Source organism: Tamandua tetradactyla, chromosome 25 (genome assembly GCF_023851605.1).
Source record: "Tamandua tetradactyla isolate mTamTet1 chromosome 25, mTamTet1.pri, whole genome shotgun sequence".
NCBI lineage: Eukaryota > Metazoa > Chordata > Mammalia > Pilosa > Myrmecophagidae > Tamandua > Tamandua tetradactyla.
In genome coordinates this window covers 29527718-29553896 of record NC_135351.1, presented here as the reverse complement: position 1 = coordinate 29553896, position 26179 = coordinate 29527718, and the positions used below count along the sequence as shown (strand labels likewise).

The 26179-nt window shown below is 42.5% G+C and overlaps 5 protein-coding genes across 5 annotated transcripts; 3 read left to right on the top strand and 2 right to left on the bottom strand.

The window, feature by feature from the left end:
- Positions 1–7571: 7571 nt before the first annotated feature.
- Positions 7572–8070, bottom strand: LOC143669229 (histone H2B type 1-H). Its single transcript, XM_077143854.1, has one exon. It carries the CDS (start codon positions 8012–8014, stop codon positions 7634–7636), a length of 381 nt encoding a protein of 126 aa, XP_076999969.1. The 5' UTR covers positions 8015–8070; the 3' UTR covers positions 7572–7633.
- A 188-nt stretch (positions 8071–8258) lies between these two features.
- On the top strand, positions 8259–9734 carry LOC143669228 (histone H2A type 1). The gene has a single exon (XM_077143853.1). The coding sequence runs from the start codon at positions 8398–8400 to the stop codon at positions 8788–8790; it is 393 nt and encodes a 130-aa protein (XP_076999968.1). The 5' UTR covers positions 8259–8397; the 3' UTR covers positions 8791–9734.
- An 83-nt stretch (positions 9735–9817) lies between these two features.
- On the top strand, positions 9818–11221 carry LOC143669227 (histone H3.1). Its single transcript, XM_077143852.1, has one exon. It carries the CDS (start codon positions 9927–9929, stop codon positions 10335–10337), a length of 411 nt encoding a protein of 136 aa, XP_076999967.1. The 5' UTR covers positions 9818–9926; the 3' UTR covers positions 10338–11221.
- Positions 11222–11584: 363 nt separating this feature from the next.
- Positions 11585–15871, bottom strand: LOC143669226 (histone H1.3-like). The gene is made up of 2 exons (XM_077143851.1): positions 14689–15871; positions 11585–14455 (listed from the first exon to the last, which is right to left on the bottom strand). The coding sequence occupies exon 1, from the start codon at positions 15810–15812 to the stop codon at positions 15147–15149; it is 666 nt and encodes a 221-aa protein (XP_076999966.1). The 5' UTR covers positions 15813–15871; the 3' UTR covers positions 11585–14455; positions 14689–15146.
- Positions 15872–20059: 4188 nt separating this feature from the next.
- Positions 20060–20464, top strand: LOC143668931 (histone H4). The gene has a single exon (XM_077143552.1). It carries the CDS (start codon positions 20080–20082, stop codon positions 20389–20391), a length of 312 nt encoding a protein of 103 aa, XP_076999667.1. The 5' UTR covers positions 20060–20079; the 3' UTR covers positions 20392–20464.
- Positions 20465–26179: the final 5715 nt, after the last annotated feature.

The window sequence follows — 26179 nt, the reverse complement described above, 5'->3', positions numbered from 1 at the left end:
TTACTCAATCTGAAAGTTAGAGTCATAGGGAGATATTTGTACCCCTTTCCCAAAATGCATATTTTGTATGCAATTCCAGGGAGTTTTCAGGTCTCCTACACTTGTTTGTGGAACTCAATTTAAAAGCCCTGGGAGTGCTTTTTTCTCCTCTGTTAACTTGACTGCTCCTGATTTCTCTAAGATGTACCTTGAGAATGCAGATCTCTGTCTGATTCTTTCGAACTGATGTTTCCATGTTGCTACGGAGAAATCAAATCATTAAGTCAGAGGTTTCCCCTGAATGCCAGACTCAGAAAATTCTATACTGACCTGACATCCCTAATTCTTTGAACATCTCTACGTTGATATCCATTTCAAACTCAAATAGGCCCCAAACAGAATTTTTGAAATTATCCCAGCAGAAATAGCTTCTTTTATCATCTTGAATTTAGTAAATAGTTACTAAAAGGTAACAGTAAAAGGACTCCATCCTTTCATTTGGAGTCATTTTTTGTTTCTCTATTTGTTTCATACCTCACATTCTATCCATTACTAGGTCCTGTGAGCCCTACCTTGAAAACGCAAACAGAATCCATCCATTTCTCATCCCCACTGCCATGGATATGGTCAAGCCACTGTCATTTTTCACCTTCCTTATTACAGCTCTCTCATTGTCAGGTTCTACTTTTGCTTTCCTATTCTTTATACAACAGCCAGAGATATTGCAATAAAGTATAAATCAAATCATGTCACTCATCTGCTGAAAATCTTCCAATGGCTCTCATTTCACTCCAAGTAAAACCAGTGCTCTACAAGGTTCCATTCTCTGGCCTTGTAACTTCTTCAGCTTCAAATTCCCATACTTGCCCTTTCATTCCTAGCCCAGCTTCACTTGGTCCCTTGAATTTCCTCCAATCAGCAAAGCTCACATGTCTCAGGAATAATGCACTGACAGTCCCCTTTGCATGGGCCACTGGGTTTCCAGATCCGTAGGTGGGGCTCCTCCAGCTACTTGTATTCAGAGGCTCTCCTGACCACACGGTTAAACACTGCAATATCTCTCTATTCTCCTTGGTCAGTGTTTGCTTTGTTGGCTGTATGTATGTATGTATGCATGTATGTGTTTATTCATATCCAGTAGATGCTTTGCTGGAATATAATAAAACATTAGGTACAATTTTCATTGTGTGGATTACTTAATTATATGAATGGAAGTCTTGATTGCTTGTAATAGAATATAAATGCTTGAAACATGTGGAAGTGAGAAGAAGATACAATTTTAGGGGAAATAGGCAAGAAATCTGTTCTAACCCTTCCGCTTCCACTGATTGGCTGAGCTAGCTTGACGACACTTTCAATTTTGAAATGAAAGGATTTTAACAAGTCATTGGTTCCCAAATGCTTATCTATGGATGGTACTAGTCTGTGCCAAAGTTTTCACTATTCCATGGTGAAATGAGAAAAATAAGGTCAGGGTATTACATTTTTCCTTAATACTAAAAGTTAATTCAATTTATGTCATCTAAAGGACTTTATTTTGAGTTTGTCCTTACTACCTTTGAGGTGATAAAGAGGCAGTTGTTATATGAAATAAGATAGATAGTAACCTTTTAAATTGTTGCCAACCCCATGCCCACTTTAGGGTAGGGGCTGTTTTTCCTGGTCTGAGAAATGCTAAATTAAATGATTTCTCCTGTCCCTTCAGCTTTAAAAGTTTAGCTGCTTTTCCGAAGATGATTCTTCATTCTACTCAAATACAACAGTTCATTAGGGCTTCATTTTCATTCTTTTCTCTATCATCACTCAAAATAAAGGCTTTAATTTTTTTAAAAAAAACAAACCTCTGTATAAATACAGAACTTTGCATTTTATTCTCAAATCAGGTTGGAATGTTGTCCCCAAGGATGTATATTGCTGGAGAAAGAGCTGGACAAGAAGCACCTTGTGACACTGAAATGATAGTGACATCAATGACAATGACTCAGCATGCAGTTATGTGCCAGACCCTCTTTTAGGCTCCTTAAATGTAAAAATCTATTAATGAGCCCAGTGGTGTATTTACTATTGTAATTCCCATTTTACAGATGAAATAATCAGTTCTGAAAATTGCTGACCAGGTCTGAACTCTGTGTTAGCGTTTTGGTAACTAGGAATATAGGAAAAAGTGGGTTTGAGTGGAGTAAGGAGGAGGGTAGGGGAATGGGAGGCCTGGACAGAATTTTACCCTGTTGCAAAGGATTTTTTTCCTTTTTATTTTTTCCATTTGCTCGGCCAGTTTTGATCTTGAGTGATCAAACAGAAATTAACACTCTGTAAGAGGGGCTACAACTAATCTTTACTACTAAATTCATAATCCCTTTAAATTTTCAGGCCCTTTCCATTACATAGCACTATTTTGCTTAACTTTCCTATTTGATCCTCTGTGAGGTCATTAGGTCATTATTCTATAATGAAGGACATTTGTTTAGAGTCATGACTTACTGGGTGTATCACAATTTGCTATCTTTTTGCCTCCTACATCAGGATACTTTTCTGTTATTTTTCAACTTCCTTAGTCAGGTATTGTATCTTAAAATCAATCCTATTTATATTTGAATCTCAAACACCTAGCATAATATCTGCCATAGAGTTGGTGCTCAATAATTATTTGCTGAATAAATTTTTTTTTTCTTTCTTAACATAGACAAGACAAGGGGACTTGAAGAAGAAAGGATCTGAGGGAGAAATACCCATTTCTTAGTCACCCCATTGGGAGTTTTGGAGAGAGCCAAATTGAGAAATTTCTTTTCTGAGGGAGTTGGTCCTTTCACCCAAAAGACTGTAATAGACTGTTAATATTTTGGCATTAACCTTACAGTCCCACAAGCATATTTTGTTGTTTGTGTTTTCTACAAAATTATTTTAAAGAGCTGCATAGTATTTCAGAATGAATGAAATGTATGGTTAGCCAAACTCTACTCTTAAATATTTATGCTATTTCCAGTGTTTAGCTAAAATAAACAGAGGGGAGGATGATATTAAAATAGAATTAGAGGGTGGGCAATGTTGGTGCAGTGGTAGAGTTCTTGCCTGTTGTGTCAGAGACCCGGGTTCAATTCCTGGTGCCTACCCGTACTGAAAAAAAAAAAAAAAAAATAGAATTAGAAGGTAGAATCAATAGGACTTTGTATGTTATTAAATATATGTAGAAAGGGAAATGCAGTTATCTAGGTTGGGGACTGCATTGCAGACAGGATGAATAAGTGGGGGGATGATGAGGCCAGTTTTGTCCATTTAAATTTGGGATACTTGTGTTAATACTTGAGTGATGAAGTCTATAGAGGCTGTATGAATTAGGGTTCTCTAGAGAATCAGAATCAACAGGGAACACTTGCAAATCTAAAATTTATAAAAGTGTCTCACTTGACCGCAGGAACTCAGAGTCCAAAATCCACAGGGCAGGCTGTGAAGGGTCTGGACAAACTTCCGATGAAGGGTCTGGACGAACTCCACAGGAGAGGCTCACCAGCCGAAGCAGGAATAGAGGCTGTTTCTTCTGAATCCTCCTTAAAAGGCTTCCAGTGATTAGACTGAGCATCACTCAATGCAGAAAACACTCCCCTCTGGCCGACTACAACTGGAATCAGCTGTGGATGCAGCTGACGTGATCATGATCTAATTCTATGACATATCCTCATTGCAACAGACAAGCCAGCACTTGCCCAACCAGACAAACAGGTACCACCACTTGGCCAAGTTGACACATGAACCTGACCATGACAGAGGCCTAAACATCATACAACGTATTTTTGTCTGGATTCCATGGGTATTTATCTCTAGATCTTTTCAATTTCATGCCTGACTCTACCTCAGGCCCACAGACAAACATACAGAACACAGGTACCCTTACCTAGGACATGCATGTACGCCTACTTCTGAGGATGGATGGCAGATATGAGTCTTCTTTGGTCCATTTTAGAAAGTATTTACTGTAGTAATGACAAATAGGGAATAGCCACTATTTGAACCAGAGCCTAAAGCTGCTGTCACCTCTATGTTGGGAGGATGGTGGAGGTGGTGGTATGTTCTTCAGCTTCTTAGGTACATGAGTTTGCCCCCGTCAGTTTCCTTTGAAGTAATTAGGGTCTCGGGCATGGGATGGATTCACTCCAGCTTGACCCTCATCAGGAAGCCAATTTCTTATGTTACAACTTAAGACCACACGAAGTTGTGAGAGAAGTTCATCCAAAAAACAGTTGATTTTCAGGTATATGAGGGAAACCTAATATTCAGGCCCAGACCAAGCTCCTGCAGAGCATGGAAGGGGCGGCTGCTAGACTGAAAAACACACTAGGCAGAGTATTGGACATGGGTTTTATTGGGACTTATGAATATGAGAAGATTTTTCATGGTGACTGTTTGGCAAGTCAGCACTCTGCAAAAGGAACAGAAATACATGAGGCCATATATGATTTCCATATAGTATGAGGACATGAGGGCTCTAGCATAATCATTAAAGGGGCCTAAGACCTGGTGTTTACTAAGGCTAGTGATTAGGACTAAGATACAATCAATGCTGCTTTACATCTGCAGTTTACATTCTACCCCCTCCAAGGAGATTGTTTACTTTCTTGACCTTTGTTCTTGGCTAAAGCAGGTCTGTTATGGGCTTTTAGGAGGGGGCCCAGGCATCAGGCTGCCATACTTTCCCAGTTGCTATGATAAATACCATGCAATGGGTTGGCTTTGACAACAAAAATTTATTGTCTCATAATTTTAGAGGCTTGGTAGCACTGGGGTGGGCTGCCAGTTCTTAGGGGGTTCTTTGGCTTCCTATCACATGGTGATGTCCTCTCCTTTCTCTCCTGTGTTCCAGCCTAACTTCTATGGTTTTCTCTTTATGAGGCCTCGAGTAAAGGGATTAAGACCCATTGTGATGAAGTTGACCAAACCCTAAAATAACACCTTGAAAAGACTCTATTTGGAGGTTGCAAGAGTAGTTCAGCGGTAGAATTCTTGCCTGCCATGTGGGAGACTTGGGTTTGATTCCCCGCCTGTGTGCACTTCCCCCCCTCCAAAAAAAAAAGATTCAACAAATGGTGCTGCAATAAAGGGATAGTCACATAGAGGAAAAAGAATGAAATGTGACCCCCACCATATAACATACAACATAAAAAAAAAAAGGCTCTATTTACCATGAGTTCATTCCCACAGGAATGGGATTCATTTAAGAATGCTTTTTCCCCTGGGGTACAAAATTTGATCTGCCACACCTAGTAAAAAAATGGAAGGAAAATCGATGCAGCAAGGTTGGGCAAAGGGAGCAGGTGGCATGGAGAAAAAAGGAAATTAAAAATTTACTAAGGAAGTCTTATGTGAGTTTCCAGGGCCCCTTCCTTATAGCCCAACACATCTGACTATTAAGTGAGAGGTACTAGGGCATGGGAAGGTCCCTAGAAAATATGACACGAGTTGCTTGAATTGGCAAGCAAAGGCAGGGAAGGATCTTGTAACAGAAACTGTAGCGCGAAAACCAGGAACGAGGCCGTAGGCCTCCAGGAATGTTCGCGAAGTTAGAACAGGCTGAGACTAAGGGTCTGTAGTTTCGGGAAGCAGGGTTTATTTTCTATGGCCATAGGGCTCAGCTGAGTAGCCTCTTAAAGTCTAAGCCCCGAACAAAAGGCAACCTTAGGTTTTACAGACTGTACAACATGTTAAAGACAAGGTAAACAATTGGCTGATTTAAGCTGAGAATGGCCCAAAGCTGAACCGTTAAGGGAGGGGGCCCCACCCCAGGAATGTCTTATCTTGCCAATTGGCAGCTTTACCAGTTCCTGAAAGCTAGGGGAGGGGGTTTCTATCCCAGGAATGTGTCTTATCTCGCTTGCCTGCAGTTTTACCCGTTCCTGAAGGTCAGAAGAGGGGGTTTGGGGATTTTCCACAGAGAGCACAGCTGAACCAGAAAAAGGGGGAGGCCTGTCTGCTACAAAACTAGGCTGTCTTAAGAAAGATAGTTTTTTGCATGGACAGGCACCGGCAAACAAATAAAGACGGCTTTTGACTGTAAGAATTAGAGTATTAGTCACACTAAGAAGACAAGGAATCCAAATTAGCATCAATTGCTAGAAGGCTTTGCAGCTTCCTTGTTTAAGGCTCCAGGGCCCTGGGCTAATATGGGCACGACTAAGGGGACATTCTCTATTGCTTCAACCAGAGGCTTTTGCCACAATTAACAGTTTTGGGGACTTAATTTGTCCGGGTACTGTACTGAGTACTTTATCTGTATTCCTATATTAAACAGCCCAACAATGCCATTTGTTGCTAATTTTTATTCGTAATTTAGAGATAGATAAATGCTCACAGAGAGTTAAGTAATTTGTCCAAAGTCAGGATTCTTCAAACATAAGCAGTCAGAGCTGTATCCTGTCCTGGGAGAGTTCCCCCTTAACTGTACTTATACATTTCTTTTCACGAATACATTGTTCTAAAATGTATTTAAAATGAGCTTTTGGAGAGCAAGAAGTAAATGTTTTAATTATGTGTGTGGTTTAAGGAATTTTTTTCCACTAGGCCCCTTATAAAGTTGGACAACTTACTCAATGCTTACAGTAACCTGCTATATAGACACCTGTGGGTAAAGACATCTAATAAGTAGAAAATAGTTTTTGACCTCACGTTTAACACTGCCAGTGCCAATTCCCCACCCCACAATGTGTAGAAAAGTTAAACTAGCTTCCCATTTTTTTTGATGAAATCTTTCCTGGTGTAAGGACACTGTTTATTTTCTGCCCGGTTTTACATTCTCTTATTTCAACCCCCTACTTTCCCTTTGGGCCTAAATTCCCTACGGCCTCCTCCTTGAGGAATAGCCTGAATATGGGAGGGCTATGGGATACAGGAAGAAACAGTTTTTAGAATCAGACAGATGTGGTTTAAAACCCTAATTTTCTTAGGCAGGTGTAAGGACTGAACATTAATTCCTAAGGTCATTCACCTGTAAACCAGGACTCTCCATCTTACAGGAGTTGACTGTAGAATAAAATTAAATGGCAATGTATGCTAAAGAGGGCCACATATTCTTTGTTGCACGTATCAAAATGAATTCCCAAGAAGTGACTGGACAAGGTCAGACTAAGACATAGAAAAGGTTTTGAGAACTGGGAGTCCTTGGAGCCCAAGAACAAAGAGGACAATAGAGGTATATCCCCATCTCCACAGACACACATATACTCACACCACCTCCCCAAAGATCTCACAACTTACTGACAGCACTGGAGGTTGCATTACTTCCTCAACCTCATGTATTTCTACGGTCTGATGTCTCTGCATGCCCAGCCAAGCAGAAAGCTCTAGTGGATATGGAGTTCCCTGAACTTTTCAAAAGATAATATACTTGTGCCCTTAGGGGTAACTTACAAGGTTAATAGGTTACGAAATAACTTACCTTCGTTTTCTCAACAATTCTAACCTAATTGCCGTTAGGAACCACATGGGAAGATTGTGTTTCCTTCAAGCCACTCTCAACCAACAATGAGAACAATGGGGAAATGAGAAAGTGAAAGCACTAAAACAAAACCTGGAATGAAAAATTCGCGGTACAACCTTTTGAGTGATAACGTGGGTGGCTCTTAAAAGAGCCTTTGGGATTAGATTTAAAGACGTTTACGTGGCAGGTTTACTTAGAGCTGGTGTACTTGGTGACGGCCTTGGTGCCCTCGGATACGGCGTGCTTGGCCAGCTCCCCGGGAAGCAGCAGGCGCACGGCCGTCTGGATCTCTCTGGAGGTGATGGTGGAGCGCTTGTTGTAATGCGCCAAGCGCGACGCCTCGCCCGCGATGCGCTCGAAGATGTCGTTGACGAACGAGTTCATGATGCCCATGGCCTTGGACGAGATGCCGGTGTCGGGGTGGACCTGCTTCAGCACCTTGTACACGTACACCGAGTAGCTCTCTTTGCGGCTGCGCTTGCGCTTCTTGCCGTCCTTCTTCTGCGCCTTGGTGACCGCCTTCTTGGAGCCCTTCTTCGGGGCCGGGGCAGATTTAGCCGGGTCCGGCATTGCAAAGAAAAAACAACCCTTTCTTAAAAGAAAAAAACGAAATGCGTCGCCGCACGAACGAGACTAGTATTTGTTCGTTGTGTATGCAAATTAGGGCTTGTAGCGATACGGTTTATGATTGGTTACTTTTGTATCTGAAACTCTGATAGGCTATTTCTTTATCCTAAACTTCATTGGTCAATCTTGAATAAGTTGCCCATTGAATACGAAACCATTTATGTAAATTAGCTTTTTTATAAACTACTTTTTGATTGGCTAAAATTTGCCTGCAGTTAACAGTACAGGCTAGTTTGTAAAACCACGGCAGAATATAATTCTCTAGCTTCTTGGTCCTCGGAAAGCTGTTTTACTTTTTTTCCTGATTGTTTTCTCTTCGACTCGTTATGTCTGGACGCGGCAAGCAAGGCGGGAAGGCCCGCGCTAAGGCCAAGACGCGCTCTTCCCGGGCGGGCCTGCAGTTCCCGGTGGGCCGTGTGCACCGCCTGCTCCGCAAGGGCAACTACGCCGAGCGGGTTGGGGCCGGCGCCCCGGTGTACCTGGCGGCGGTGCTGGAGTACCTGACCGCCGAGATCCTGGAGCTGGCGGGCAACGCGGCCCGCGACAACAAGAAGACCCGCATCATCCCGCGCCACCTGCAGCTGGCCATCCGCAATGACGAGGAGCTCAACAAGCTGCTGGGCAAGGTGACCATCGCGCAGGGCGGCGTCCTGCCCAACATCCAGGCCGTGCTGCTGCCCAAGAAGACCGAGAGCCACCACAAGGCCAAGGGCAAGTGAAGGAAAGACACCCATGCGTGCCACTGCCACTATTTATTACCCAAAGGCTCTTTTCAGAGCCACCAACCTTTTCACATAAAAAGTTGTAACTGTCCGGTTTCTAAATATCGTCCTTAAACAGTGTTTACGTCCCCAACTACAAACAGCCCAGTTTCACCCCGTGTGCTTTTGTCCTAGGTTGGTCTACGGAGGCCATTACCGTGACGTAACTGCTTGGATGTGTTCGAGGAAAACACCTTGCGCCAGGAAATGTAAATGACAAATGCTGGCTTTTGTAGTGTTGGGAGGCAACAAGTTTCGGGGCTATTTGCAAAACGTTGGGGTCTTTTAGGTGGACAGATCTATAATGTATAGATGCTTCTATACTGGTGTTAAGTACTTCTCTAAAGAAAAACGAAAAGTAAGACAATGTCAGTTGCTGAAGGAAACATTCACCCAGTGGAGAGGATGAGTGTGAGCGGTAGGCTGATATATCAAAGAAAGTGACATTGAGCCATTGGCAAATAAAGTCAGCACGAGCTTTGAAATTCGAGCTAACATGAAACTCCATTTCAGCTAACATCCTGAAGGTAATTAACATTTGCTGTGCCACGTTGTATGTCGGACCGGGCCATTTAACTTACGATTTTTCTAAATACTTGACTCACAAACTCTGCTACATGGGTCAAGGGCTACTTTATAAGAGTGAATGCGGGAAATGGTCTTCCAGACGCTTAGTGGGTTACCTCAGGAAAATTACCGTGTGAGAGAAAACAATGCAAGTACATGTCTTCTCAAATTGTGGTGCTCGGAATCTCAGGCCCCACCACAAATGTAGTAAGTCGGAAACAGCATTATTTCCAAGGCCCCCAAATAGTTCCTTAGGGACATTACAAACTGTAAAGCGCTAAGCCAGGAACTAGAAAAATAAGTTTACTGCGTCTCCTCTCAGACAAAGGGGAGAGCGGGTGGGGCAGTGAGGTAATGGCTCTAAGCAGAGCGCCTAGTAATTCATCGCCTTCTGTTCACTCCTCAGCCAATGGTGTTACTGCGCGGGACTTTTCAAAAGTCGCAAAACCAATCATAATGTTTCTGCGTGTATATAAAGCCGAGTTCTTGCTCTTACTTGAAGTGCTTGGCTGGGCGTTGTAGTTGTAATGGCTCGCACTAAGCAGACGGCCCGCAAGTCCACGGGCGGCAAGGCGCCGCGCAAGCAGCTGGCCACCAAGGCAGCCCGCAAGAGCGCCCCCGCCACGGGCGGCGTGAAGAAGCCGCACCGCTACCGGCCCGGCACCGTGGCGCTGCGCGAGATCCGCCGCTACCAGAAGTCCACCGAGCTGCTGATCCGCAAGCTACCGTTCCAGCGGCTGGTGCGCGAGATCGCGCAGGACTTCAAGACCGACCTGCGCTTCCAGAGTTCGGCGGTAATGGCGCTGCAGGAGGCGTGCGAGGCCTACCTGGTGGGGCTGTTCGAGGACACCAACCTGTGCGCCATCCACGCCAAGCGCGTCACCATCATGCCCAAGGACATCCAGCTCGCTCGCCGCATTCGCGGGGAGAGAGCATAAGTTTTCAGTGAGTGCCAGTTTAAAAACAAAGGCTCTTTTCAGAGCCAACCATTTATTCAAGCAAAAGATGCAGTAATACGATGTCATAAACTGGGGATTAAATTCAAAAGGGTGTAGGCCCACATTCTGAGTTTAATCATGGTGAAGATTCATGAGCCTTTACTTAGGAAGTTTCTTAGCTTTTCTCAACAGAATCCTGATGGTGGAGTACGTGTAAAAAGTAGTGGGAGTAGAGACTGAAATAGCAATGTTAGAAATCTGATTTTGAATTGGTGATTATATGGAGGGAGCATAACGTCTTTTACATATACTGATACCTTGTATATTTTAGGCTTGATTGCCTGTATGAAGATAATATAAAAACTACAATCCCTGGAGTAAGCAGTAGAGTAATCTGTTTTTCCCCCACACCCTTACACACATTTCCCCACAGGCAAGTAACTCTTTACACCTGGGGACTTGTTACTGGAAAAGTGTTGTGACGATTGTTTTTTATTTTGGCAGTACTACAGAAATAACACTGCTGGAACAATGTTTCCCCAATACCCCACAAAGGTGCACTTCAGGAGGTAAGGAAGATAGTAATTCAGGTCATGGGGAGGTTCATAAAACAGGCAGAGATTAGTAACTCTGCTTCCTAGCCAGGAAGACAGAAAACAGTCTCTGAATCTGATTAACAGCCTGGAGATAATCCCATTCACTTAAGGAAAAGGAAAATATATATATATACCTCAGGTAATGAGAAAACACGACAGAGAAGATGAATGCAGTTTAATGGCAGAAAAGCTTAAATGCATTAAAAGTTTTTCTATTGATAGCTTTGGAAGCATTAGATTATCATAGGTAAAGGGAAGAGGGAGAAGAGGTGAGTGGTTATGAAAAAAAATTTCTAGAATTAAAAAAATTTTATTTTTTCTACAGTGAAAGAACAGAAAGGTAACTGAAGTGTTATCAAGCTCCAGGCTACAAAACTCTCCAACCCAAGACAGTGGGGAACCAAGAGTCAGAATGACTAGAATTCAGGAACTGGACATTGGAGAACCTAGGGCTAGGAACTAGTCAGGAAGCAACAGAATTATCCTAGTAAGTGAGATTGAGGAAATTTGGGAAGGAAGAGATTGTTAGTCACTGAGAATTCTTTAGAAATCAATCTTAGTTTCAGAGTGAATTTGGGTGACAGTTATTGTTTGTTTAAGCCTCTCGTACTAGTTTGCTAGCTGTCAGAATGCAATATACCAGAAACTGAATGGCTTTTAAAAAGGGGAATTTAATGAGTTGCTAGTTTACAGTTCTAAGGCTGAGAAAATGTACCAATTAAAACAAGTCTTTGGAAATGTCCAATCAAAGGCATCCAGGGAAAGACACCTTGGTTCAAGAAGGCTGATGAAGTTCAGAGTTTCTCAAGTGAGAAGGCATGTGGCGAACACAGTCAGGGTTTCTCTAGGCTGGAAGGGTACATGGCGCACATGGCATCATCTGCTCGCTTTCTCTCCTGGCTTCCTGTTTCATGAAGCTCCCTGGGAAGTGGGTTCCTTCTTCATCTCCAAAGGTGGACTGGTGGCTGGTGGACTCTGCTCCGTGGTGCTACAATGTTCTCTGCTCTCTCTGAATCTCCAAAATGTTTCCTTTGTTATAGGACTCCAGAAACTAATCAAGACCCATTCAAATGGGTGGAGACATGCCTCCACCTAATACAGCTGAACAACCACTATTAATTAAATCACATCTCTACAAAGATGATCTAATTACAGTTTCAAACATACAATGCTGAACAGGGATTAGAAGAAATGGCTGCCTTTACAAAATGGAATTAGGATTAAAACATGGCTTTTCTAGGGTATATGCATCCTTTCAAACCAGCACACCTCTAGCTGATGACATGAATTCAATCTGTCTCCTCTGGTTAAAAGAAGCTAGGAAATGACCACATATAAGTGAGAAAGTAGTGACTACAGGCTAGTACTAAAAATTACTTTCGGCTATTTACCTATGCCTATGGTAGTAGCAGCTAAGTAAAAATGAAAATCCCATGGCCCCTTCCATACTAAGACATCTTTAATCTTCTTTACTTTACCCATCCTAAAACATTTATTTTAACCTGATGTAAACTCAACGAAAAAATTGGGAAATGGAGAAAGAAGGCTGTCATGATTTAATCAAGTTTCGACTCCCTTGAAAACCAGGGTGTGTTCAGACAAAACAATATGATATGAATTTACCTAAATGAAAGTAAAGCTCTAGGTCATGGCTAATTGCTTCTGTTACATTTAAATGAGCTTGTGAATTGGATACCTCACAATGGACCTGAATTAGAAACAGGTAAATTCTACTCCCTTCTCATGGGGCCTCCTGACAAGGAAATAGAGAATTACTTTTTCAGTTGATACAATGGCTAGGGAGCAGTGCAGTGGAAGGAGGATGAGACTGGGAAGCAATGAGACTTGGTTTTGTGTTTCAGACCCACAAAGGTCTACCTTTTACTGACGTTGTGATTCTGGTCATTTCATCTAAGGCACAAATTTCAGAACTGTAAAATAAGCATCTTCCTAATAACTCAGGCAAATGTTTTATAGTGAATGAGGCCCAAGCCAGCCAGCCATAGAAGTTCTTGATAAACGGTAAGGAACTTTTCATCACTTGTTAAAGTCTACATTTCTGCATAATTCTCTTATTCCTCATGACTCTTCATAAAAACCTCTCTCATTCTGAGTAGACCTCCCCAAGTCTGTTCCCTTTTATCTTTCTCATTCCATGATTAAAACTCCTATTTTGAAAAATACATTATCTTGGGCAACTTACTTTACTTTCTTCCATTTTCCCAGGTATTCTTTGCAACCAAATTACCCTTATAAAGGGAGAGGAATCGGGGTTTTCCATAGAAAGAAAAAATTACAGGATGCAGCTGTAGTTCAGGAAAAATTGAATTGCTAGAAAAATGTAGGCTATATCCCTATTTTTAGGAAGTTTAAATTGATTGCAAAATTTAGTAACTTTTTAACCAATAAAAGGGACTTGTAAACAAAGAAATAAGGTGCATAGTCACTTTAATTATGAGGAATCTGGGAGGCTCAGGAGTTCATGACTTTGTGCTGGGGACTCTGAATTGCGTGTAGAAATTTGTAACTACCTTTGCAAAACAATGTTTTTAGTACTTAAAATACATAAGATTAGAAAAGTAGCAACAGTACTAAACATTACTAATTTGGGAAATATTATCCAGCAGCAAGTGTATTAATTAATGAAGGTCAGTTTAAAGGATAAGTGTAAATTATCTTTTCAGATATCTGTAATAACTATGAATCCATATGAAAATATGATTGAATTGATGCAAATGTCACAGGTACTCTAAATTCATTGTGATAGCTGTCTCCCTTCATAATTAAAAGGAAATGCTAAATTGCATTTAGAGTTTGTGAATGTGAAAATAAAAAGGTAATTTTTCCCCATCCGAGTTTTGTCCCCATAAAGGTCGATATAAATTTTAAAATACCGGTAAAATTAAGTGAGCTTTCCCCAAACCCAGTAAACAAAATAAAAAACCAAAACACAACAGCTCTCCCCAGCCCTCTCCCCCCTAACAAAAAACAAACAAAAAAAAACAGCTCAGCCCTGGGGATAAAATGGAAATGGTGAAAAATTCAGACCTCTCCGTCTTCCCGCAGCCCACTTTATTTGCCATAGTCACCCCCTCTTCCGGAGCTCCCTCACCATCCATGGTGCTGTCTTGAAAGGTTTTTGTTCTGTTTTCCTTGTCTACTCCTTACGTATTCCACAAAAAGATCCTGGACATTCAACCATGCCTCGCTAAGGACTCCCAGCAATCTATGGGGAAAGAGATCTAGAGGACGGGATTACTTTAAATTACCAAAATTGCCTTTTACACAATTTAGCATGCCTTAACACCAGCGTAGTAACAATCTTTATGTAGATTATCAGAATGACTACAGCGTGAATCGCCCCCAAAAGGTCCCACTGATGTCGGGGGAAAAGCCCACTTTTCCTCAGCTTTACAACAGAAGTGAATTTTAATATCCAAACCTTTAATTGGTGCCGTATTTTCTCAGCAACCCAAGCAAATATTTCCAGAGGCACATTCTGATTGGTTGATTTCCCATAACCTGCAAGCCAGTGGGAAAGGATTTTGCTAAATTTTTAGCTACTATAATGGCCCCAGCCTGAGATGAGCTCAACCTGCATTTTTCTTGATCCAAATTCTATATGGCGTGGGAAAAAGGGAGGGGAGCCCCGCGCCAAAGCAAAGACCCAGCGTTCTGGCGCCCGCCCAGTGCGCCGCCTATTTCCACGGGAAACTACGCGGATCGCGTAGGGGCCGGTGCCAGGCAGCACTCACCAGCGATGCTCGAGCAGCTGACGGTCAGCTCCTGGAGCAGGCGGGCAAGGCTGCCCGTGACGAGAGCCGCATCATCCCGTGGCACCTGCAGCTAGCCAAGGAAAAGCTCAGAGTGCTGGGCCAGGAATCCAAATTGCAGGGCGGCGTCCTACCTAAGACCGAAAGCCATAAGGCCAAAGAAAAATTAAAATTTCACGGACCACCATGGTTTTGCACACCGAGGGTTGTTTTCGAGGCTCAAATTTCTCAGGACTAGCATCTGCAGTGACGCGTTTGTGTGCGCACCGGCGACAAGACGCCGGAGGGCGTGGTTGAACGGCCATCACACTAGGGCGGGAGTTCAAAGACAGTCACGACAACCAGTGCTGACAAAGCTCGCGTTACTCAGCTCTCTCACCGAGATCTATGGGTGGCTCTGAAAAGAGCCTTTGAAATTTTCAAAGTAGAAGACTCCACAGCTACTTCTTTTTAGGAGCCGCCTTCTTCGCCTTTGTAGCTTTCGGTTTCGCAGTTTTGGGCTTGGCAGCTTTTGGCTTTGGGGCTTTGGCTTTAGCTGGGCTCTTAGCCGCCTTCTTGGGCTTCACCGCTTTCGCTTTTTTCGGACTCTTGGTCACTTTTTTCGTCCCGGCAGCCGACGCCGGCTTTTTAGCCTTCTTCGGGGTCTTCTTAGCGCTCTTCTTGGGGGTGGCCGCCCCAGTCGCCTTCCTGGGTTTCTTGACTGCACCCGCGGGCTTTTTGGGCTTGGCCGCACCACCCTTCTTGGCCTTAGGCCTGACGTCCCCGGCGGCCGCCTTCTTGTTGAGCTTGAAGGAGCCCGAGGCACCCGTGCCCTTGGTCTGCACCAGGGTACCTTTACTCACCAGGCTCTTCAGGCCCAACTTGATGCGGCTGTTGTTCTTCTCCACGTCGTAGCCGGCGGCCGCCAGTGCCTTCTTGAGCGCCGCCAGAGACACCCCACTGCGCTCCTTGGAGGCAGCCACGGCCTTGGTGATAAGCTCGGACACCGGGGGCCCCGAAGCCTTGCGCCTCCCAGCAGCAGCGCCGGTTTTCTTCGCCTTTTTTTTCACAGGTGTTTTCTCCACAGGTGCTGGAGCAGCAGGAGCAGCTGGAGCGGACTCCGACATGTTTTTATTTTGCCAGGAAAGCCAAAGTAAACTGTCAGAACGGCGTGTCCGGGCGGCCACAAGCTGGCGCTTTATATAGAGAGAAGCTGAGTGATGATTGGTTGCCTGCTCGGCTCGCTGAGTTGCGGGAGCTGTGCTCCATAGCTCTGCCCTGTGGCTGTGTTTCTTTCCCCTGAAAAAAGTAGAAAAACAGAAGAAATCTGGTAGTGAAGTAATTCGGGGTTTGCGGGAAACAGATCCAGGAGGTCTCAGGCTTCATTCCTGCCTCATTTGCTTTACCCAGTTTCAAAACCGGCACCCTGAAATTTTGCTGATTCCCCCATCTCTCTTCAAAAGTAATATCAAATTGAGACAACTTTCAGGTTTTCCCTAAAAATACGATTTCTCCCCGTTCCCTCTGTAAATCTTTCTTCCAGGACATTGTTCTGCACATTCTTCTCTTCTCCACTATACATAAATAAACTCATTTTCACGCAAGTTTATAAGGAAAATCGATTTCTTCACCGGAGCAATAACACAGGCTCTTCAGCGAGTTGTTTGCACCGGGCTCCATGAATTGAGACTGAGGTTGAAAATTCTACGTACGAGAGGAATAATTAGTTTACAAAAGATATTTAAAAGAAAGGTGTTAGAGTGACCATTGTGTAAGCTGGGCTTGATGTCCATATGTGGGTGATTTAAACAGTAAAGGAAGGATGGGGGCAAGGCTGCTCTTTAGTTCTTCATGCACAACCTAAAGAGTCCAAATTATATATGGCGTGGGAAAAAATATACGTGACCTGTCTTCTCTAAAAAATTCACAATCATATATCATCGGACCTGGACTAGGCAAAGTTAGCCACCTCATCTATAAAGAACTAAAGTGAATCCTGAAGCGATGAAATGGCTGGGTCTGTGTGGTTCTACCAGCTCGGTCGAGTTTAGGGCCAGTATTGATGGATTGTGATTAAGTCACATCTCTTTAAAATTGTGAATCATTTACTGACACCGTGACCATAAATGTTATTTCCCTACAAATTTAATATGGAGCTTGGCACATATTTCCTACATTTCAAAATGACATTTAAAATAGATTTGACTTTTATTTCAACATTGTGTATATGGTCATAAAGGATTAGAAAGAACAAAATTCTCATGTGAGTCACTTTATGAATTGTCATACTTTTCCTTGAGCTTTTCACTAACAAACGTAAACTAGGCCCGACACAAATGTGTCCTCTTTAGAAACAAGTTGAATAAACATTTTGTAGTAACAATCAGTGATTTTATCACTTCATCTCTTTTAGTTTGCAACACCACAGAGCTGGAAGAATTAGGTAAGTGGTAATTAAGCACAAAATTAATAGTCTCTACCAAATAATCAGATGCTGAAGTTAAACCCAATGTTTGTTAAAATAAACAAATGCAAAAGTTTATCTCCTAAAAGATGCTCCTATTTCCAAAGTTCTAGTTATTCTAGCCTACATTCAATGGCGATTTAAAGATTTTCTCATACAAATCCAAATATGATAATCATCAACTTTAAAGGTGTCATTTCTCTACATTTAACTAATTCTATAAAAATCCCTTGACTTGGGTTTTTAAAAAACAGTTATTTATTGGCTGGCACAGACTGTGATAAAGTCTCCAGGAAATGAAACCATGTTATATGCTCTCAAAACCACAAATACTGCCTAGGAAGAACGTAAGCTTATAGGGCTGGATCTACAGCACTCTAATTCCAACTTTCAGTGTCTAGAGGAAGGGGCTGCCTGTCATCATTGACAGAATTACTGTCAGTAGCAATGGGTATAAGCATTATATAAGCCCCCTTTTTTTTTGGGTCTACAGCTTTATATTTTCTAGACCTAAAGATGGAATCAAAATTCATAGTATCAATTATTGAATAGTTGTTGGAATTGTTCACCAAGTTGCATACATAGATTCTATTTAATATAGGTGTAATGTTGTTTCTACACTTGTTACCATTTCATTGATGTGTAACTCTTACTGGTTCCCATGGCTATTTAGGTTGCAAATAAGTGAGAAGACACTGGGTCTAAGAACCATTTACTTCATTGTTTGTAGGAAACTTTATCCTTCCTACAGGGAAACAGTGGAGGTTTGATTTCATCCTGCAAAGTTTTTCTCTAGAAGTTTACAGAAGGATGAGGCAGTACTAAACTGCATAAAGTTACTTTGTTATTCCTTGGGACCAAAGCGCTTATCTTTGTTCTAACTGTAACATAGATAAGGTTCCTGAAAGCTGCATCACTCCATGGGAGGGTAAACTTGAGGTTATGAGAAGTTTCATTTGTTACTTTTGGTGGCCTACAAAGAAGCTATACTTATTACCTTTGAATCCTAAATCCATATCCTTAAACAAAAGTTTACTGGACTGAGGCTTGACCCATTTATCTTATAGATGTATGAAATTAATAAGAAAAACAACAGTTTGATAAGAAAAACAACAGCTGGATGCTTTATTTAGGACTTCACGTTCTCTCAATATTTTGGTGGTAAGCCTGTCTAACCAAAATAAAGGCCTGTGAAAGATCTAGGTAGTGTCCATTAGGTCATCCCAAAGGAAGTCTGTTAAGCTTTCCAGAATTCAGTGAATTCCAAAGGCTTAAGGAGAAAAGTGACTGTAAATACCAAATACCAAAAAAGGGCAAAGAAAAAATAAGGACTATTGAGCAGACAGAGCATTGTGTTAGGATCAAACATGTGCAGAAATGCCATAATAACTCAGATTTATTTTAACATCTTAGATGGCCTTTCTTCAGGGCATTCTTCCACTTGAAACTCCTCTCCAAGCACAACTATGTGTTTTTAAATTTATTTCCTAAAAAGGACCTGGCTCTCTCAAACTTCCAAGTTTCCTTTTTACATGTCCCTCTTTTTTGTTTGTCATAGCTAATTTCTATTTTATGTCAAAATTCAGAAGCTCTCCAGGAAGAGCCTACAACAGGGCAGCCCAATAGAACTTTTTGCAATGATGAACATGTATGTCTGCATTGTCCAATAGGTAGTTGCTAGCTACATGTGGCTATTGAGCACATAACTGTGGCAAGGGTAATAAGGTAGTTAAGTTTTAATCATATTTAATTTTAATTAATTTAAATGAACGTATTTTTAGTGACCAATATAGGACAGCCCATTAGAACAAGGTGTCTTAAACTTGACTAATCACACCACATACTTGTTCTTGTTAAAAATGCAATATCCATGCCATAGATTTGGAGTTAGGGCTGGAAATTCTGTATGTCCTACAAGCTGCTAGGAGTTGCTAATCTGCTGGGATATTGCTGGTTCACCCACTCCTTCTAGACCCAAGCTAGAAGTATGCTGTGAAATATCTGACCCTACATCAAGGGTTTACTTTTCTCATCTCTCTATTACAGATTTTGAGTTGTTTAAAAGAAGGGGTATGGTTGTGTTTATTTACCCGGCATTTGCACACCATTCTTGGCTTGTAGTAGACCCTAAATTATCTTTCCATTTTTAATTTTTTTTTTGCACCCTAAATTATTGACTGAATGAATGAATGATTCTTGGTTGGTTCCTTTCCCAAAAGAGAATCACTATATCTCTATTTGGAGGTAATTGTTTGGATTGAATTAAATCCCAAATAGACTGGCTCCAGGAAATGAATAATTTTCTGACAGCCTGTAAGGTAAGTAGCAGGGGAGAAGGGACTTTTTCTTTTATTCCTCTCTATAGTACATATAAAGTACTCATTGTGATTGTGTGGAATGTGAGCGAATGCTAGAATTTGTCTAAACATAGTCACCAAAGATCTGTGTGTAGAAAATTGTCTCAATTATTCTTATTATTTGGACAATATTTAGCAGAATTATTAGTGTGATTTTTGTTAATTGTATTTACGTTTTTTGAAAAATGTCCACACTTGAAAATAAGTTTTATTCTGGTATCCCTCCCTTTTGGAGACAAATGTAATATTACTAACTCTTTTGCACGAATGATGAGATATAACTTGTCTGAAAAAACCCACAGACACACACAGAAAAAGGGGCCACAGAAAGCAGCGACTAAGGACCCAGACAAAAAAACTGTAAAGAGTCAGCCACTGAGTCGCAGCTTTCCCCACGCCCTCCCTCCTACCAGACCTAAGAGGAAACCCCCAGGGGGTAGGGCAGAGGCGGGGACACGGAGCTAGTGCCCGCCTCTGCCTTTTCAGTTTCCTAAAAGGTCCGCTTAGTTGCTATATAAGAGGCTGCGGCGTGCTATCACTTCGCTTAGTTGTTTTCTGTTTCTTGTGTTCATTATGTCTGGGCGAGGCAAAGGGGGCAAGGGCTTGGGGAAGGGTGGTGCTAAGCGCCACCGTAAAGTCCTCCGCGACAACATCCAGGGCATCACCAAGCCCGCCATCCGCCGTCTGGCCCGGCGCGGCGGCGTAAAGCGCATCTCCGGCCTCATCTACGAGGAGACCCGCGGGGTACTGAAGGTGTTCCTGGAGAACGTGATCCGCGACGCCGTTACCTACACCGAGCACGCCAAGCGCAAGACGGTCACCGCCATGGACGTGGTGTACGCTCTCAAGCGCCAGGGCCGTACCCTTTACGGCTTCGGCGGCTAATTTGCCATTGTGTTGGTGAATCTTCCACGATTTCACAAAAGGCCCTTCTCAGGGCCACCCATGTTATCACGCGAAGGGTTGTGACAGGCGTGTAAATACATGTAAAAGTACATTAAATTCTAAAACTAGGTGTACGAAAGCAGATTTGGGACGTTGCGAATTGTTAGGCCACTGTAACAACCCCGCTTGAACTGCATGTCTCTTCTAAACTTGTTTCGGTTTCCTTGCTGTTCTATTTCTTTCTCCCAGAGTGCTCATTGCCTCTCTGGCCTCCGGAGATGAAGCTGTGGACTTTTGGTTCACACAGACGTGTAATGGGGACATTTTACCAATGTGTCAACAGAGTTCAGGATTTCTTGATTATCGAGAAAATAGAGCTTTAGTACCCTGCCTAACCAGCGTAGGCTGGGAGGAAACCTCGGAGGAGAAAGAATTGAAGCCAGTGTCTCTAGTCAGTTTAAACTTTAGGCTCACTAAAAGCTCCTTCCTTTGGTTATTATCTACACTTGCTTTCCCATGATGTACTGATGTTATGGTAAGCAGTGCGTGAATCGCTGGACATTATTACTACTATGGGCTCCCAGCACCGGAGACCTCTCCTGTTCAAGTTCAGTAAACTCATGTCTGACAGTGAATGGTGGGTTCTTTGATCTCGAAGCTGTTCAGTCCCAGTTTTTATAGCAACTATCAGGACAGTTTGGTTTGAACAGAAGAAAGGAGGAAGGCGGTAGTTGGAGTGGCCTGGCCATTGGGAGCTTTACACACTGCCACTGAAGTGGAGCTCTTGGCTAAAGCCACTATTTGCTGTTTAGAGCAGGAATTAAAACTAGTGAGAGGTATGTGCCAGAAGTTACATGTCACCGTAAGGAACTATATGCAGCCATCGAGTTTGCCACCAAGGGGATTGCTATGGGCAGCGATCTAAGGCCCTACACAAGTGGCTATTATGGCCCTGGGATGCCAGACCATTGGAGTGTTGCTGTCAGAAATGGAAATGAGTCATTTGGCTCTAAAACTATATCCCTCCTTGCACCAGCCCTCACAGGTTCTCTCACCTAAAATGGGTGACAAGCCTTTACTAGACTGTTTAATGGCTCAGTGCAAGAACGCGTGGCCAAATAAAGGGGATATTCTCCATAACACTCACGCACCAGCAAAGTATGGACGAATTACAAGATGTATAAGAGGGTTTGGCATGAAACATGCTACTATGGTGATAATTTTGTGGGTCCCTCTAGCAAGACTTTGTTGGGTGGAATGAAGGATAGCATCTTACTATGGCCCTTACCACTGGATCTGGTCCTTAGTTAAACCTTTGAGTCCAATGGTGGGAAAGCCCATTTCACAGGCCATTGAGTATTAAGGAGAACCGGAAGGGCTGCGCTGAAAAGGGGCAGGACTAAGGGCAAAAGGGAAAGGCCCCAGGAAGCATGATGGGCAGAATCATGTCTTGAGAAAACAAATGTGAGCAGATCTGATTGCTGCCGTTATGGAGTTAGAGGCTAGTGATAGTCTGCCTGAGGCAGTCTTAGTGAAACTATGGAGTAAGTTGCCTAAAGGCAAGCAGTGTGCTAAGATGGAGCCTACAAACACTGAAGGAGAAAATAAACAAGTAAACAAGCCTCTATTCAAGGCCTTTTGTCTCTCCAGAAGAGGTTCGGCAGGCTCCTTTCCCCCTACCATAGGATAAGATCCCTGGATAAGAAAACTAGCTGGGAACCCCGAATCTCAGAGAACTGTTCATTGGTCTCTCACCAATCAACAGAGAGTATTAGCTGTAGTGGATATTGTTCTAGTTTACTAGCTGCCGGAATGCAATTTCCAGAAACAGAATGGTTTTTAAAAAGGGGAATTTAATAAGTTGATAGTTTACAGTTCTAAGGCCAAGAAAATGTTCCAATTAAAACAAGTCTATAGAAATGTCCAGTCAAAGGCATCTATCCAGGGAAAGATACCACCTTGGTTCAAGAAGGCTGATGAAGTTCAGGGTTTCTCTCACAAATGAGAAGGCACATGGCGACCACAGTCAGGGCTTCTCTCTCAGCTGGAAGGGCACATGGTGAACACGGTGTCATCTGCTAGCTTTCTCTCCTGGCTTCCAGTTTCATGAAGCTCCCCGGGAGGCATTTTCCTTCTTCATCTCCAAAGGTGGATGGCTCGTGGACCCTCTGCTTTGTGGTACTGCAGCATTCTCTGCTCTCTCTGAATTTCCTTTCTCCAAAATGTTTCCTCTTTTATAGGACTCCAGAAACTTATTAAGACCCACCCAAATGGGTGGAGACATGTCATCACCTAATCTAGTTTAACAACCCCTCTCGAATCAATCACATCTCCAGGGAGATGATCTAATTACATATAGTATTGTACAGGGATTATTCAGCCTTTACGAAATGGGATTTTGATTAAAACATGGCTTTTCTAGGGGACATACGTCCTTTCAAACCAGCACAGATGTAGAGGCTGGATGCACATTAATTTATGGAAATGTTGCCTGATTCCGTGATCCTATTCTGGTTATAGACAGTTATGGAGGAAAATGTGTTGAAGCAAAGCAATGCACATTACTTGTGAAAACTGTGAGACTACCTCTCCAAGTATATATGGTATACATCTCCCCTGTACCAGAATATATTATAAGAACAGATCTTCTTCAAAATGCTACACTACAAATGACCATGGGGGAATTTCATCTCCGATGCAGAGTATTAAGGCAGTGCTAAATGGGCAAGCAAAATGGTCTCCCATAAAGCTGCTGCCATACTGGAGAATCATGGCTATTAAACAATATAAAAAATGTCCAGGGGACTCAAGAAATTTAGGCCACAATCAAAGAATTGGAGAGGGTGTGGATTATAATCTCAACTCGTAGCCGCTTTAATAGTCCTGTTTGGCCAGTGCAGAAGTCTGATGGAACCTGGCATATGACTAGAATAAAATAACACTGCCTTTATATGCTATTTTTCCAAACATTGCTAGCTGTGCTGGTTTGAAAGGATGTATGTCCCCTAGAAAAGCCGTGTTTTAATCTAAACCCCGTTTCGTAAAGGCAGAATAGCCCCTATTCAATACTGTATGTTTGAAACTGTAATCAGATCATTTCCCTGGAGATGCGATTTAATCAAGAGTGGTTGTTAAACTGAATTAGGTGATGACATGTCTCCGCCCATTTGGGTGGGTCTTGATAAGTTTCTGAAGTCCTATAAAAGAGGAAACATGTTGGAGAATGAGAGTTTCAGAGAGTAGAGTAGAATGACATAGCCACAAGAAGCAGAGAGTCCACCAGCCAATGCTTTGAAGATGAAGAAGGAAAACGCATCCTGGGGAGCTTCAAGAAACAGGAAGCCAGGAGAGAAAGCCATCAGATGATGCCATGCTCCCCATGTGCCCTTCCAGCCGACAGAGAAACTGTGACTGTGTTCACCATGTGCCTTCTCACTTGAGAGAGAAACCCTGAACTTCATCGGCCTTCTTGAACCAAGGTATGTTTTCCCAGATGCCTTTAATTGGACATATCCATTGACTTATTCTAATTGGGACATTTTCTCGGCTTTAGAACTGTAAACTAGCAACTTATTAAATTCCCCTTTTTAAAAGCCATTTCGTTTCTGGTATATTGCATTCCGGCAGCTAGCAAACTAGAATACTAGCCTATTAAGAGAAATCAGCATGCAGCTGTGTCAATATGATTTTTTATTGGATCTTTCTAATGTTTATTTAGTATCTTCCTAGATAAAACAAGTCAACTTGCCCTTGCCTTCTTATGGGAAGGCCAACAATGGACATTCACCTTGCTTCCTCCAGGCAGCCCAGCAATGGACATTCACTGTGCTTCCCAGGGGTATTTGCAAAGCCCAAGTACCTACAAATGGCCTGGAGGCCAAGGACCTAGCTAACTGGAAAGGAACCCAGAACATGACTCTGTTTCATTATGCTGATGATATATTGATAATAATTTTCTTTCAGAATAAGCGAAAGCATCAGAAACTTGGCAAACCATCTGGGAAACTCAAGATGGGTGGTCAATCATGACAAGTTACAGGGTACAGGTTGTTCTTGGGTGTTGTATGGTCAGGTAAGACAAGACTTATTCCTTCTGCTGTGATTGGCAAAGTACAGTGTTTTCCCATAACACAAACACTGAAGCAGCTAATTCCTTTCCTAGGACTGCTACAGTATTGGAGATTGTTCATTACCCACCTAGCCCAAATACTAAAACCCTTATATGTATTAGTTAGGAAGGGATGTGACTAGAGAGTGGGATGACTTCCAACAGGCTGCCTTTGAAAAGGTGAACAATAGCACAGGCATAGGCATTAAGAGGGGTGGACGCAGACCTGGCCTGTGATTAGATGTGGCAGGCACTGACACTGGCTTCGGGAGAGGTCGGGTCTGTGGCAAAGGCATTAATCCAAACAAGTACCCCCAGGTTTTTGGTCCTGATTATGGAAAGTAGCAGAATTGAGATATAGTCCTCTAGAAAAACAACTCTGTGCAGCCTATGATGCCCTGTTGCAAGTTAGAGGTAACACAAAAATGTCCAATCAGGCTTAACATGGCCCCCTCCATACAGGGGTGTATTAAAGATATAGCTAAAAAACCACATTCTGGAAGTGCAGTGTTTTCAACACTAGTCTTCTCAGTGTGGAAATGCATGACATCCTTCATATGTGGAAGACAAGACAGAAAGGGCTATGACAACAAGGCCATCTGCCCACTGTGGAAGGCACTGGAACTATGATTTTGCCCTACTTCCAAAATTACTTAAGATTCCAAATACACTTAACTGTCAACCTATGGCCTACTTACCTTTAATGATTCATCTGTACTTGGCTTCTGCATTCCTGCCAAGCTGAGAAAGTAGCTTTCTTTGGTCACTGTGCCCAGTTTTTTAGGGACAGTTTCCATCTGTACCTGTTATTAATAGAGCCTTCTTCTATTATTGGGCAATAAGTTATTCAGTCACTAATTATACCCCAGCTTGAAAGTTTTAGTCCTCTTTCCACCATCTTCTTTTCTTCCACAATATAAATATATTTGCTGGTTTTCAAACCCTAACTACACAAATTATTAGATCTTTCCCCTTTTACCCAGCTTCCAAATGTCTCCATGATGATGTGATTTTTACACTCACTACCCACTGAAAGTGTTCTTTCCCTGCTTATCAGGGTCCTTCTAATTGCCAAATCCAAAAGGGCACTGTTGAGAAGCTAATCTTTGTTGCACCTAAACTTGTTTATATCCATTCCTGCCTTCACACTCTTTTCTTACCATGTTTTTGATAACTTTCTTCCTTGTTCAGATTCTATTTTTCTCCCTGATCCTTTTCACTTTCTCTTTCTTGGTCCTAATCCTCTACTTATGATTCTTCTCAATGAATTGTGTCTTGCAATCTCCTCATCATTGCACAGATCCTGAGCCATCTCATCCTGTGACACATCTGGAAAACTCAGAAGAGAAATGACTATCAACCTCCAAGTCTGTATCATTCTACAGTAACCATATATCCTAGACAAGTCTCTGCTTGCATTGTCCCCTACCTTACAATCAATCCATTCCATTGCCAGAGATCTGAGTGATTTGCAAAAATTTAATCATTCCATCTATGCAAAACTCAATGAACAAAATAAAAACCCTTCATTGGTTCTCCTAACAGCTGCAGGATAAAATCCCATTTCTTGTGCTTTCATTGACCCCTCCCCACCTCCACAACCTCATCTCTAGGCCCCTCTTCCCAAGCATCATTTGTACAGCTGAATGTACTGAATGTGTTGTCATACTTGAAACTCCC